This window comes from Mustela nigripes, chromosome X, assembly GCF_022355385.1.
Source record: "Mustela nigripes isolate SB6536 chromosome X, MUSNIG.SB6536, whole genome shotgun sequence".
Lineage (NCBI taxonomy): Eukaryota > Metazoa > Chordata > Mammalia > Carnivora > Mustelidae > Mustela > Mustela nigripes.
Window position 1 is genome coordinate 45,863,705 of NC_081575.1, and position 16,205 is coordinate 45,879,909.

General features: G+C 43.7%; 1 protein-coding gene across 1 annotated transcript; it reads right to left on the bottom strand.

The window, feature by feature from the left end:
• Nucleotides 1–5,218: 5,218 nt before the first annotated feature.
• Nucleotides 5,219–15,525, bottom strand: ARL13A (ADP ribosylation factor like GTPase 13A). The gene is made up of 8 exons (XM_059385206.1): nucleotides 15,467–15,525; nucleotides 15,020–15,090; nucleotides 9,283–9,532; nucleotides 8,221–8,326; nucleotides 7,507–7,694; nucleotides 6,797–6,887; nucleotides 6,521–6,698; nucleotides 5,219–5,415 (listed from the first exon to the last, which is right to left on the bottom strand). Exons 1-8 carry the CDS (start codon nucleotides 15,523–15,525, stop codon nucleotides 5,219–5,221), a joined length of 1,140 nt encoding a protein of 379 aa, XP_059241189.1.
• Between the last annotated feature and the right edge of the window lie 680 nt (nucleotides 15,526–16,205).

Genomic DNA, 16,205 nt, shown 5'->3' on the forward strand with positions numbered 1-16,205 from the left:
GGAGGGGGAGTGGAATCAGAAAGGACTGTGGCACTCTTTGTTCTCTTAGGTTCTTTTGGGATGAACTCTTCTATGTATGTTTTTCAGAGTTCTGATTAGCACGTGTACGTGCTGTTTTCTGTTTTGCTGTTTTCATTTAACATTTTACATTCTGCTTCCCACTTGCGCAGTGCATGTAATTGTCATCTTTAATGGCTGGGTAACATTCCATTGTATTGAATAGTATGATAGTTCTTAGGACTGGGCTCATTTCTCTAAGCAGATATAAAAGGCTTGCTGTTTCTTAGCACCAGAGGTCTATTTTAGTTCCTGGAAGTGGAGACTAGCATGAGCGTGGGATTGCGTGGGATTCTTGAGTCATCCTCACGCAGCACAGTTCGAGTGCTTTGTTAACATCACTCGGCCCACCACCCGAAAGCAGAGCCTCCTGGGCTCCCTGGACCTGAGCCGTGCACTTCAGAGGCATAGGGATGGAAATACAAGCCCCCCGACTCTCACAACCCCCAGCTGATACTATCTCTGTGCCAACAGCGGGAAGTTCTTGCTCCTTTCCCAATCAACTGGGATAGCTCCACCTGTTTCACATAGAGATAGGAGAGAAAAGGCAAGGAGAGTGGGAGGACGGATTATTAGAGCTAAAGATGTTAAGGTGCAGGTCAGAGGTGCCATGGCTAAGTTCTCTGAGGCACACCTGTGAAAAATGAAGTAGAATGGGATGATTTCCAGCCCTCACTCTCTATATGTCATTCCTGTCAGAAATCCCAGTTTGGGTCATCCAACAAAGGGTTAAATGGGGTTTGAGACAAAGCAGTGAATCCAGGCTTGATCTCTATGCCACCCAGGGCCAAGGGCATTTTATGGTTGAGAATGATAGTTGGCAAGATTCTCCTGAGAAGAGTGTTACATTCAGTGCGCTTGGTTAAATCTCACTAGTAGCAACTGCCTTGAAAATGAGTGATTCTAATCGGTTATTGGGAGGGAAGAGTGCTATTCAAAACACAACTGGTATGGCCCAAGCACCAAACACTCAAACAGTCAGGGATTTATGGCTATGTTGGCTACTACCGGTTTCCATGCTCTAATGCTAATTAATCCCTGTTCTTTCTGAACTCTTGCTGTGTACTCATTATATGACCTGTGTTCTGCAGATCGCACTGGATAGGATACCAGTATTGCTGACAGGGTACTCCTGGCAGGTAGAAACAACATATAAATGAAGAGTGGTGAGTAGATGCCAGGAGTTGAAAACCATTCTAAACAGAGGGACTCCCCCCACCCACCTGTGCATATTGAATTCTCTAGTCTGAAAACCTGGGCCTGTCCTGCCAGACAAAATCAACAAGTGCTCAGAGCCACGTGGGGCTTCTTGAATGATGGACCAAGGTCTTTTGCTCACAAGGTGCCTCTGAAATGGAGGCAAGCTTTAAAAGTCCTAGAGGAGGGAGGCCAAGACCCTGACAATGAAAGGAGAGAAACTCCTAAGGCAGCCACTTGCCTGAAAGAAAATTTGCCTCTGAGGGTCAAGAAACTATCCTTAAGCTAGGTCTTGGGCTGCCATGCTGAGGCATAGATTTGTAAGACCTCTTTGGCAGATCTGGATGTTCAAAGACAAGGATATGGGAGGCAGTGGTTAGCAGTGGTTATATAGTTACCCTAAATTCTCCATGCCCTTTTCACATTAGAATCCAAGGCATCTCTGTTTGGGTTGTTCTTTATAGAGCAGAGAATGCCTTTCCCAGAAGCGGGGGTGTAGCTGTCTAATGATCTAAGCTTCTCCCCTAATCATAATAATAGCCTCTAACATTTAATGAGCTACTTAATATGTGCCAGGCACTATGTGAAATATTTGTATGTGGATTTTCCCCTTTGATCCTGACAACAACTCTGTGAGGTAGGTAAATTCTGTCTTCCCCGGGGAAATTGCCAAGGTTACCCAGCTTGATATGGGATTTGGAAAGTACAGTAACAGCCTGCAGCAACAAAATTAAGATTCACTCAAAAAATAAATAGAGGTATGCAGGCTGTATTTGGGGGGATATTCTTGAAATAACTGTGATTGATGGATTCTATGTAAGAAAAATTCCATTGACGCTCAGGAACACATACATTGTACAAAGGGAAGCATGCCAATATACTGAAATGCAGATTTATCAGGCTGTTTCAACTTAAATTCCCCAACTTGCCCACATTCATCAGTAGCACTCCCGCCCCCTTTTAACCACACTTCCCTCTTGGCTGAGAAAGCATGCATACCTCATAAACATACATGCTGTAAAGACAAATGTGAGTGATCCAGTTTTCTTAAGAACCCAAGTTTGTTGAATTACATTTCCTGTTTAATAAAACTCATCTTCAGTAGAGCTATTTGCTGACTTGCTGGGTGAGAATGATTGTCAACAGAATTCTCCAGTGACATTTATTAGGCAAGTTGGAGGAAAGTAGGTGGGTCGAGAGTGGCCATGGAAGACCCAAGGAGGAAGCTGTATATTTGGACTAGAAAGATACAGTACTGGTTTGGGCACACAGGAGATGTGGATTTTTTTTTAATATTTTATTTATTTATTTATTTGTCTGAGAGAGAGAGAGAGAGTGAGGGAGAATACAAGCAGGCAGGGCGGCAGGCAGAGGCAGAGAGAGAAGCAGGCTCCCCACTGACCAGGGAGCCTGATGCAGGACTCCATCCCAGGACTCTGGGATCATGACCTGAGCTGAAGGCAGCCACTTAACCAACTGAGCCACCCAGGCGTCCCAGGAGATGTGGATTTTAAGAGCAGCTCTGTCAATGGTCAGCTGTGCAATCTTGAGCAAGTCACTTAACATATCTGTACCCTAGACTTCTCATCTATTTAACAACTGAGGTTGGACTAGAGGCTCTGTAAGGTTACTTCCAGCTCTATGACTAATAGGCTGAGCCTCAGTCAGAAGCCTATCAAACATCCACAAGTGGGGGGCACCTGGGTGGCTCAGTCAGCTGGGTGTCTTCCTTCTGCTCAGGGTATGATCTCGGGGTCCTGGGACTGAGCCCCGTGTTGGGTTCCCTGCTCAGCTTGTCCTTCGCCCTCTGCCCCTCCCCCCTCTCATTTTCTCTCTCTCTCTCTCTCAAATAAATAAAATCTTAAAAAAAAAAAAAAGATTCAGGGGTGCCTGGGTGGCTCGGTTGGTTAAGCATCTGCCATTGGCTCAGGTCATGATCCCTGGGGCTGGGATCAAGCCCTGCATGGGACTCCCTGCTTAGTGGGGAGCCTGCTTCTCCCTCTCCCTCTGCCTGCTGCTCCCCCTGCTTGTGCTCTCTCTGTCAAATAAATAAAAGAATAAATTTTTTTTTTAAAAAGATCCAGAAGGTGCCTCGGGTGGTTCTTTCAGAGATAAGACCATATGTAATGCATAATAACAAATGATGCAGGCTTAGACAGTGTCAGGCAGTCTAGGTGGGGTTGTAAGACTGATCATTCTGTGCAAGGTTTCTATCCTTCAGAAACAATTAGGGGCTAGTTGAGGGAGCATAAGGTAAGAGTTAAGAGCATGGGTTCTGGAGTTGGATCTTAGTTTGAAAACCAGTTCTGCCACTTCCTCATGGGTGCCCTGGGACAAATTATTTGACCTCGCTGAATGTCAGTTCCTGCTTCTGTAAGATGACAAAAGCAATACTATGTAAGCACTTAGCCCAGCACCTGGCCAAACAGAAGTACTCAGTCACCACATCTGCCACAGCTATTGGTGTGCTTATCCCTATCTAAGTTAATTCTCCTGACTTGGGCATGGCTACACTTCACTTTTCCTCGATGTAGCTTTTCCTTTCTGCATGGAATCTGAGAAGAGCATAAACAAATCTTTCTGGCCAGCCACCTTCTCTAGAGTCAGATCTGGATTCAAATCCCTGATCTGCTTCTTACAGGGTGTGGGACCTCAGGCAAGTCATTTAACTTGTCTGCTCCTTAGCTCCTGCATTTGGGAAAATGCAGGTGGGTCTACCGCCCACCCTTAAGGATTGTTGTGCATAAGATGATGAATGTGAAGAACTTAGGCCTGTGCCTAAGGCCTGAGGTCCAGAAGGCACCCGATCAATGTGGTGAAAGTAATAGTTGTAGGAATAGTAAATACTACCACCACCTTCCTTGGGATTATCAGAGGGTTGAATGTGTACAAGCTCATACAGCATTTGCATACCTAACCCAAGTGTTGGGAGAGGCAGCCATTGCCGTTTCTTGGAGCAATAGTGAGGGAATTGTTGTCACAGGCTCCACAGACTATGGCTGGGCATTTAAAACCAAGATGTGTTTTTGTTTTTGTTTTTTTCTGGAGGCATGACAAAATGATTCAGCAGGACACAGTTCTCAGCAGCGAAGTTCTATTTATTTCTACCAGTCCCCTTACACCCAAGAACCTCAGGGGCGGAGAATGGAATTCTAACCTGACCCTTTACTTCTAAGGCTCAATTTCAGTTGGTCACCCATGACTTATTGTTCATGGGCTTCATGAGGAGCACCCAGGGGCAGAGACGTGACATCTCTGTTCTTCTTTGCCAAAAGTCATCTTCGTTCTCAAATGGATGCCGCCTAACTTTTCTTGAGCCTCTTGGGGCAGGTGTAAGCTTCACTTGACAGATGGTAGGAACAATGGGAGTCCACAGGGATGTGATGTTAAAGTAGGTAAACTTGTAGGTAGGGGGGACTTTAGTGGTATTAACAAATAGAAATGAAAAAACTGAGCAGTCCTGATGGTTCTTAGAGATGAGCCTATTTACTGAGGGAATGATAGGAGATTTTTTTTTCCCCTCCATTTTTCTCTTTTGTACTCTGTTAAAAGTCTGATAAGAGAAAGAAAACAGTGAGTCACTGCAAAGTGAAGCTAAGCACCAGGTTTCCTGTCCTTCCCAGATCACTCCCGGTTGGGAGGGTGTTGGCCCCTACACCCTACAGTGGTGTAGACAGCATCCCTCCAGACACCTGCCCTCTGCCCTGGCCTCATACTTTCAATCAGTCTTGCCCTCTTCCCTCTCCCCTTCATATAAGGAATACTAACCACAGGATCCAAAGGCTTCTTCACAGGGATTTTCCAGTAACATCTCTTCTGTGTCCCATGTCTCCAGTATTTTTTTTGCCTTGGGTTCTGAGATTATAGAAATGAAAAATGAATTTCAGTTTTAGACAGAGATTTAGGGGTAATTCCTCACATCTAGAAAAACACTTCCTCTGCATGTCTACCAGATTTCTTCCACTCAGCTCTCATTCTCACCCCTTGTCCCCGGAGCAGTACCTTTCTCCTTCTCAGTGGCCCTGGCCAAGGCTAGGCCCCTCTGTATGGGTAGAACAACCCAAGGCTTTGGCGTGGCCTGAAGGGCTAGATTCCCTTGGAGAGCAGAGGTGACATAATATTGACAGTTGACCATCATGGACAGTGGGGTCCCAAGAAACACTGGAAAGGAGTGGCCATTAACAACAATGGGCCTTCAAGGTCTCACAGGGTTTTTTTTTTTTTTAATGCCTTTATTGTTTTGGGAATGATTGTATATGCTTATTAGAAAAACTAGAATTTCCAAAAAACCATACATCCAGAGAAAGTCACCTAGCCCTTTTACTCCTCAAAATCACCTAGTATCTCACCCATAGATAAAACCACTGCTGTTTTGATGATTTCCCTTCATATATTTTGTGCATGTGTACATATCATGCTGAACATGCTAGACTGATTTACCATTTTCTCTAGCAAAATATCAGGCTATGGAAAACTTTCCATGTCAGTAAATATTATGCCAATAATATTATGTCAACATTATGCCTTGTAATGTCTGCATAGTATTCGATTGTATGAATGCACCATAATTTATTTAGCCATTTCCCACTATTAGTCCTTTAGCTTGTTTCCAACTTTTAGCTGTTGTACACAATATTGGGTTTCCACATTTTTAAAAAATATTTTATTTATTTATTTGACGGATCACAAGTAGGCAGAGAGGCAGGTAGAGAGAGAGAGAGAGGAGGAAGCAGGCTCCCTGCTGAGCAGAGAGCCCGACACGAGGCTCGATCCCAGGACCCCAGGACCACGACCGGAGCCAAAGGCAGAGGCCTTAACCCCCACTGAGCCACCCAGGCACCCGGGTTTCCACATTTTTAATGTGGAATACACACACACAACTTTAAGTGGAATGTGTGTATATGTATATGTATACACACATACACACACATACATATTGAGAGAGGGAGACAGACAACCAAACTACTCACCATAAAGTTTGTATCAATTTGTACTTCCACCACTGGAAATCATAACCTTTAAGATAACCTGATAGCTGTGCAAAGATCTTGTGTCAGCCAGTGCTGGAGTGCTGGGAGATCTTACTGGGCTACCAGAGGGTAGTCCCCAAGCACACTCCCTCTACCTCACCTGCTTCTTCTACCCACCAACCTTAGTATGAGAAAAGAGTTTCCAACTCAAAATAGGAATACTCTTTTATAAATTATGAGAGAAGGCCTATATTTTCTTTTCTATCTTTTCTGACTAACCACTGGTCCAGCTTTACCTTCAAAAAGATCATTGACAATTGGAGCTGGGGGCTGCAAGTCATCACTTTGATTGTAGCAAAGCTCAGTAGTGTTCCGAGTTTTGTTTCCTCCAGAACATTCACCTTCCTCCATGGGTTCATCTAAAGCAAACGTTACTGATATATTCTTTTTAGGCCTTAATCTTATACCTTCTTTCTGTACAGCAAGAAGATGGAGGGGAGAAAAAAGTCAGTTTTTGCTCTAACAGTTCAGGGATTGGTCCCTGGGGCAGTAATATTTAAAGAGCCACTTACCTGTAGGATTGGCTTTAGGGGCCTAACTTCCACTGAGTGTTGTCCTAGATGATGTCTTTTTTCTTTGGACAGTCCCATCCTGGTAGCAAAGCTGGGGAAGAGAGGAAAGACAGAGCAATAGCAAAATAGACACACTTCAGCCTCCTCAATTGTATGTAGCTATGACCCCATCCCTGCTATATGCCTTTGGACATTGGAGAGAAAGACAGAGCAAGAGGACATTTAGGTCTTTTATTCTTCAAAACCTTAATCAACTCCTGTTCTTCTTTTCATTTTTCTTCTTTTCCATATTCCTGTTGTCCCTCATCTTTCCTAATTATTGGGAGGAACAGAGAACTTAAAGCAGAGAATGTAGGGTAGATTTACAACTCTTCGCCACAGAATGTTTCAATCAGCTTCTTAAGGAGCTCATGTTCTTTTCTCCTCTGTGTGGCAAACCAGGCAACAGGAACCCTGTTTTGTAGATGCTCTAATACCGATAGGTTTGGCTTTAACTTTCTACAATGCATTCCACTAACATGAGGGGAGGGGAGGTCTAACAACTTTGGAGTGTTCATGGTCATTGCCCTAGCCCCATTTGGGCCAACTGATCTGGAAACACTTGCTCAGCATAGCGCAGAATCCAAACGCCACCCAGACCTCCCTGCATACACTGAAGACTGACTCCTGCATCTGTTCTTATTAGTACACCTAATAGAGGCGCTCAGTACCTGTCTGATGAGCATCTTTCCCCAGAGCCTCTGGTGCCCTTGGAGGTTGGGATGCTCAAGGTGAGTGCCTGTTGACGAGTACACAGCTCATCATACTTATCCCCAATGGCAGCTAATAGCCAGCGCAGCCCTTCAATTATGGGCTGATGGTTCCTTCTTTGTACGTTTTTGATGGCTGAACAGGGTTCCTGTGACAGAAAGAGAAGAGAAAGGACTGGAACCCTTGAACCCAAAGTCCGAATTATTCTCAGCCAAGAGTAGAGGTACCCTTAATCTCTGCTATGCCTATAGAGGCTCTCAGACTTCCTAGGAGATACCCAGGACCCACCCCTGAGAAGGTAAACGAAAAGAGAAGAGTTAAGGTCCTTTAATAAAGTGATTTTGGTGTCATGTCCTGGATGCGTGACGTTGGGCAAGTCACTCATAGCCTCTGAGCCTTAGCTTTTTTGTCCATAAAATGAGGCTATTGAAACTTCCAATTGTACAGAGCTATTTTGAAGGCCTAATGAGAAAACAGATGTGAAAGTGTCTTAAGAATGCATTATTTACTGTCAGCGTTGAGTCAGAAATCATCACTGTAGATGTTGTCTGTGGGGGAGAGGCTTTGCCTGAGACCCAGCAGATGGGGCTGATTATGGAATGGGCCAGGGAATGCATCAGCTGGGCTCAAGAGGGTGAGAGGGAAGCGGGGGAAGAAGGGGAGTTGATACTTACCACTCGGCACAGGGACTTGTTCTCATTCACTAGCCTTTCTAGGAGTAGATATTCAATAATATCACAAGGTAGGAGGGCATCCTTCTTGTCTTGTTTGTTTGCCAGGCTAGAACATGGCATAGGAGAGAGGAAGGGAAGAGAAGAGGAAGAGTGTAACAGAAATTGAGGCCAAGGGCAAGCAAAGGGAAGGAGGCGGAGAACCAATTAAATCTAGTACAACTACTGTATATCCAGGATCTTGCTTTAAAAACATAAACAATGGGGGGGGCATCTGGGTGGCTCAGTGGGTTAAGCCTCAGCCTTCAGTTCAGGTCATGATCCCAGGGTCCTGGGATGGAGCCCCTAGTCGGGCTCTCCGCTCAGCAGGGAGCCTGCTTTCCCTTCTCCCTCTGCCTGCCTGTCTGCCTACTTGTGCACTCGCTCGCGCGCTCTCTCTCTCTCTCTGTCAAATAAAAAAATAAATAAATAAAATCTTTAAAAAAAAAACAAACATAACCAATGGGATGAGGCAGAAATGTTTCTAGCCAACTCTAAGTGGAGAAAAGAAGAGGACAGATAATTTGAATTCAAGATAATCCCCTGGCCTAACTTCTCTCTTCCTCTACTCTGTGCCATCAAACTTGAATTAGAATGGCTAACTGGGATATGAATGGAATTGGAGTTTTTAACACACCCTCCCAACCTCTGTTCAGGCTTGAATTGGGGGTACTAATGAGGAATGAAAAAAACAAAAAAGGAGTGGGGGAAGGGTGAGGAATGATGGGCCACCAGAATTGCCACCCTGGAATAAATGCTAGTTATATAACTCTTGGGTAGTTGGTGAGACGAGGAGTCCATTAATATCAATTATACAAAACAGGAGTTGTTTTCTGCCACCTTCTCAGGGTCAGAGACGGAAAGTGGCTTTTGAAAACTGACCCCAGAGGACTGGCCCGCTTCCTTTCACTGAGTTGAAGGGAAGAGGAGGTCACACTGGGTGTGACAAAGGGACCACCCTTCCTGCCTACTTCTCTTCTGAGGATACATGGGAAAGGGGAATTGGGCACAAAAGTGTAGGCTTACAGTAGGAGAGGTTTCCCTGCCACTCTTTTATCAGCCAGCAGATGTGTCAAGATGATCTTCACTTCTTGCATGCGGCCTAAGTCACTGGAATCCAGGACAAAAACAAGTCCATGTGCCTGTGCATAGTAGTTTGGCCAGATTTCTCGGCCCTTCATGTCTCCATTCAGGTCATAGATGGAAACTTCATACTCATCCAGCAAGAGTGTAATCAGTTCAGGTTTCATACAATTGTCCATTCTACTGGGAAGTACTAGCAACCACAAAGCAAGGGAATAGAGTTAGACATAAGAATTTGGTTAGCAATGATCTGAACCTTGACCAGAGCCTGCTCTGTGGAATCCAAATGAGGCATCTTGCCATTCTGCTCACACTCATGGATTCATCTTCCTCAGCCAGCACGTGGTCATGCTACCCTTTCCTGGATCACTAGCCTTCAGTGAATACCCACTGCTCCCAGGATAGAATACTGGCCCCTTTGCCTCCTAACCTGCCAGACCTGACTGGTCTGACAGAGCCCCTGCTACACAACCAGTTTCTGCCTCCCTCTGCTCCTTGGCTCGTGTTCTTCCCATGCCACAAGAATGCCATGCTCTGTTTTGCCCTGGGCCTTCACAACATGCTATTCCCACCGCTTAGAACACTTTCCCACTACTCTCTGTTTGCTTAGTGCCTTTAAAAAAATACATCAATTTAGGGGCATCTGGGTGGCTCAGTGTGTTGAGCCTCTGCCTTCAGCTCGGGTCATGGTCTCAGGGTCCTGGGATTGAGCCCCACATTGGGCTCTCTGCTCAGCAGGGGGCCTGCTTTCCCCCTTCTCTTTGCCTGCCTCTCTGCCTACTTGTGATCTCTCTCTGTCAAATAAATAAATAAATAAAATCTTTTAAAAATATATCAGTTTAGATCGTGTTGCCTCTAGGAATTTTTCCCTAACTCACACCATCATCTGCCAGTCTAGACAAGGTGCCTTTCTTCTAGGCTTACCACTCACAGCACATATTAGTGTTATAAAGTCTATGATTTTGTTATCTGAGTTCTAAACTACAACAGGACAGGAACCCTTTCAGTTCTGTTCACCGTTGTATTCGTGATGCTGAGCACAGAAGCTGGCACATAGCTGGCAGAACAGATATTTGTTGAATGAATTTTGGTGAATGAATGAACGAACGAATGAATGAACAAGGGGCCCTTTTCTCCCAGCCTTTCTTCAAGGCCTACCTCAAGTACCACTTTTTTTTAGGAAGCCTCTCTGACCTGTCCAGTTCTCATTTCTCTCGCTCTTATTGAGCATGTGGTCTAGTGAACTGGTTCTTAACCTCATTCTGTGCGTATCCTGTCTTCCCAACTAAAATGTAAGCTCTGTCAGGGAGGGGCTCTGCATTACCTTACATATAGAAGGTACTCAAAAAATGTTTATGGTGCCTATTACTGTGGATGAAAATATGAAGTCGTCTTCCTCATCTCCTCCAAGAAACCATTCCAAACTCAGATGCATTTACTGTTTCAAGGCTATGGCCAGGGCATAGAATCCCATCGAATGTTCCATACCTCTTTCAGCCCCATAGAAATGCAGTTCAAAACGACAGTTTTATACACATTGCATTCTTTTGAACTCACAGTCCAACCTGGCTCACTCCCCACATTAGTAGTAAAATGATTTTATAGATTCTCTATACTCATACCTGGGAGTTTTAACACCAGAATCAGCAGCTTTTTATTTATATATAGTCTTAGATCTATCTATGACACTTTCCATGGGATTGCCAGAACGAGTCATTTAGCTGAGATATTAGTAAGATGCTTTCAAATCTTCGGAAATGTATGACTATACACATATTTACGTGTGTGTGTGTATAATATATATATAATCTATATTATATTATCTATATAATATATATTATTACATTTTCATGTTAGTCAATGATCTTTTTAATTATAGTTTTCAGATAACATAGTTTTCAGTCACAACTTTGATATGGCATTTGCTATGTATTAGATTACTTAAAAATCGTTAGTAAATAGGTTGAAATTCCACAGGTAATTTTTAAATCTTATTTCCTGCATCCAGGCAAGACATTTTTTAAAAGAAATTTTTAAAAATATTTATTTATTTATTTATTTGAGAGAGAATGAGTGAGAGAGAGCATGAGAAAGGAGAAGGTCAGAGGGAGAAGCAGACTCCCCAAGGAGCTAGGAGCCCGATGCAGGACTCGATCCTGGAAGTCTGGGATCATGACCTGAGCCAAAGGCAGTCGCTTGACCAACTGAACCACCCAGGTGCCCTAGGCAAGATTTATATCATTTTTTTCTCTGTCAGAGCAAAACATTTTCCCTAGTTTTTTTTTTTTTTCTTTTTACTTGAAACGTTACCAGTTCCTTCCATAATGCAATCTATTGTTGGTGAACCTTAGAAGACATGAGAAGTTGTTTCCTGATAATTTAAATTTCTTTTATTTCTGCTATTAATTTGTAAACTCTCTGAGGACAGGCACTGAGTCTAATTTATCTCTACATTTTTTAAAAAGATTTTATTTATTCATTTGACAGGCAGAGATCACAAGTAGGCAGAGAGGCAGGCAGAGAGAGAGGAAGGGAAGTAGGCTCCCTGCTGAGCAGAGAGCAGGAGTCGGGGCTCAATCCCAGGACCCTGAGATCATGACCTGAGCCGAAGGCAGAGGCTTTAACCCACTCAGCCACCCAGGCTCGCCTGTATCTACATTCTTTTTTTTATAATTTTTTATTTTTTATAAACATATATTTTTATCCCCAGGGGTACAGGTCTGTGAATCACCAGGTTTACACACTTCACAGCACTCACCAAAGCACATACCCTCCCCAATGTCCATAATCCCACCCCCTTCTCCCAAACCCCCTCCCCTCAGCAACCCTCAGTTTGTTTTGTGAGATTAAGAGTCACTTATGGTTTGTCTCCCTCCCAATCCCATCTTGTTTCATTTTAAAGCACAGTCTGTGGACTCTGATTCAGAGATACATAGAGGTGATCGTGAAGTCCTACTTTATACCAAATAAATCAGAACCTCTATGTTTGGGACCAGGCATTTGCATGTTTAACTCCTATAGTGAAGAAAATCCCCAGGTGATTTTTCTGTACTTTTAAGCTTGAGACTCACAGCCTTAGAGAGCAATGAAACTCATGCCTGTTGTGTCTCAGCATCCTCTGATGTGCTTGTTAAGATTTTGTATCTGTGGGCCCACCCAGACCAAAGTGTCTGAACCTCCAGGCACCTGAGTCAATAGGTGTGAAATCCCCCCAGGTGATTCTGAGTTTAGGCTCTCAGTACTCAAAGGATCACCTGTGGAGCTTTTAAACCCTGTGACAGTAGGCCTCATTCTTTAAAGGTTTGATGCCACAGATCTGGATTGGGGCTTAAACATTTTTTTAAAAGCTCCCCAGGTAATTGAAAGCTATTGCTGGATTTGAGAGGCACTGCTCTAAATGCCCTCATTTAGGGCAGCTGCCCATGCTCATGTTTGGGTTTCTTGCCCCCATGAGACCATGCCAGGCAGAACAGTTATAGTGAATGGTGTCATTGATAATAATGGCTTATATCCCAAAAATATTTTGTAGCTGGTATCTTCAAATGTTCACACAAGTTAGAACTTGTAGATTGAAATTTCCTTCCTAGGTTATTGTTTGTTCTTGGCAATCATAAACATCTGCAGGAGCAGGGGAGGCAAGCTATTGCATTTTGGGTACTAGATTAACTCTGGTTGTCCTGCATGGCCAAAGATGGCCCTCAACAGCCTTCAGATTGTGACATCAGTGACACTTTGCTTCTTCACCATTCAAAACTATTCTTTGAATGAAGTCACAACCATCTACCTATTGGCTTAAGAAGCAGCCCCAAGGTAGTCACCAAGCACAAGGCAAGTTATACAGTAACACGTCAAATAGACTATAGGCTCTTTCCTTGAGGAATTAGAATGAAAAGCAGGCACGGTTCTCACAGACAAAATAGTACATGGCTAATTGCAAGATGAATGCTTCCCAAAGCTGGCTGGCCATCAGAAACACCTGGGAGATTTTATTTTTATTTTTTTTCTGGGGAGTTTTTAGAAAAGATAGATTCCCAGGACCCACCCAGACTGGATGGGAATCTGAGGCTGGGGCTGAGTTGGGGCTCTAAAAATTATCCCCACTTTCATCAGTAATCTTGTGACTTATCCTGGCTCCTTGATTTTCCTGCTACCCCTCACCTTTTTACCATTTCTGCCTATCAGAGAACTGGGAGAGGCAGTATGTCAAGTCTGCTGCCTATAAGGGGAAAAGACCAGGGAGGGGGAGGATGGAGAAGTTGTAAAGAGGCAGTATGTTGCCTGAGGAGAATGGGGGAGAACATTCCACAACTATTGAGTTCCTGCCCGAGGATACTAAAAGCACAGAGACTAAAAATACAGGGCTGAAAAGATCTGTTACTTCTCAAGAGGCTCACAGTCTAGGAGAAGGACTTACTATCATGCAGTGATGTCATAAGTGCAAGCTAGAAGAGGCACAGAATAGAGCAGGAGCTGAGGAAGGAGGCGCTGGGCATTAGGGATGGGGCCAAGTGTAGGCTTGTGTCTGATGGCATTTGATTAAGCAGTTAGGTAATGAAGTGGATGAATTTTTAGGTAGTGAGACAGCATGTACAGAGTGTGGGCATGTGAACTAGAATGCTATGATCATGGAGGAGTGGCAAATAATTTGTTTTGGCTTTATCAGGGGGCATATCAGAGAGGGCAAGAAAATGAAGCTGGAGAAGTCAAGGACCAAATCATGGAGGACCTTGCGTGCTGCTGAAGAATTTAAATTTTGTTTTGATCATAAAGGGGAAGCTTTGGTTTTGAGCAGGGAAGTGCCATGATCAGATTTTTGTATTAGATCCTTCAGGCAACTGTGTGCATTGAGAACTGGGGGGACAACTGGAGATGGCAAGATCAACCAGCAGGCAGTCACTGTAGTTCAAGGAGATTGATGCAGGCTTCCAGTAAACAAGTGGCAGAGGAGTCAGATGAGCCATTGCCTGTACTTTGCTGAGGGCCCAGGTTATGTAAAGCTCAGCCACATCATCACACCCCTTTTTCAGTTTTATACACTTAGATGGAGGTCATCCTATGCTGGGCTCCCTATTTGGCTGACCAGAAGTTAGATGGGTCTTCGCAACTAGAATAGTAGTTCCCTGAAATTCTGTATAACTATTGTTTGAAATGTCAAGGTATTAAACTGGAGATCTGGTATTAAGCGTGCATGCCTCTGAACTGACAACATCTCTCAAGCTCCAACCCTCTGTATTAACTGTCACAAAGAGTTTCATGTTATTAAACTTCTTCATCATCCCACACTTGTCTCTGTTATCTAGACCAAATTCCACTTTAATTGAGTTCTGAAACTAGACACTGTTTGAAACATGCTATCCTTTATAATTGACTGCAGTACTTTACATAGTTTGAGCTCATTCATACTGACACTATGAGAGGACCTTCAATTAGGATGTCTTGTAAAGGGAGAGGTGACAGATATTACATAAACAGGCTAATTGTACCCGAGGACTGTGTGTGTAAGTGTGTGCGCACGTGTGTGCGTGTGAGCGCGCGAGCGTTTGCATTGGGTAGTGATTATCTTCAAAAGATGGAACCTGACGGCCATGAAGTAAGGCTAGGAAGAAAGGAATGATTATTTAATTGGCCCGTGAGGATTATAGGAAACCTAAACCAGAATATAATGCTCTTAATTCCTTACATCTTTGGAAAGCCTCCACAAGAACAGTTTTGCCTGAGTTGTCCAATCCAATGATAATGATGGTCACATTCCTGGAAATAGAAAAGAAAAATGAGCCAAAGCCTTAAAAAGCACTGTTAGTTCTTAGGGTAAACAAAGAATTCTATTCTTCATTGATGTTTGAGGCTCTGCCTATAGGAGTCTCAATGCATCTACCATAAAAAGCACAGCCAAGGTGGTGGTAAGTGGCATGGGAACCCCTTCCTAAAGCCTCCAAGGATGCATTTATTCCCTGATTTACTTGCCTTATAGAATTGGCCATCCTCCCCAACCTTGCCTCCAATCTTGCAGACATTGCTTAATCACATTCCCTTACAATATATATCATGAAGATTCGTCCCTTGAGGGACTTCGGGCCAATATACTGGAGGGAATCGAATACGTCTAGAGAAATAATTGCAATATTACCTTCGTGTCTCTTCAGTTGTCTTTAGCCGAGACCAGCAAGAGGTCAGCAGCCGGAACATGATTCAGCTTGGTCCTTTAATATTAAGGGAAACAAATAAATGAAAAATCAGCCCCATTATTAACACTGAGCCTCAGTCATCTTAGGACTTCACAGGTGCTAATAAACAAAGTCTTAAGTCAGAAGTCCATAACTTCATGCTATCCAGCCTTGTCTACAAGTGTCACAGAGGGAGAAACTGGTAATTCTCAACTCCACTGGAAGGTACCTGCAAAGTGGGAGGAATTTCTTATTAAAGCAAACAACCATAGGCATGATAACACCAGTTATGGCCTGTCCCTTTAGCCATAGTTCATCAGTTAGGAATATCTCCGTTCAGTCCTGGGTGGGGATGGGGTATACAGCAAAACCTTGGAGAAGAACCAGCTTAGATTTTAAGAAGGACCTATTGGGAGACCCAAGTGACAACTATCCACTGGGTGTGGTTCTTTTATTGCTTTCTGCTTCAAATATGTATGTATTGATGACCCACTGTCATAGATTTCATGCAATTTCTAGAACTATAAGGGACCTTAGAGATCACCTAGTCTAACAGATTTCAAACATCAGTGAATATACCCCACTCTTTAAGATTCTAGGGAGCTGCATAAGCTCCCCTGGTGGTTTCAAAGTGCAATGATATTTGGAAGTGGTCACCTAAGTAAAAAGGGCAATTTAGACAATCACTTCAGTGTTTATCCA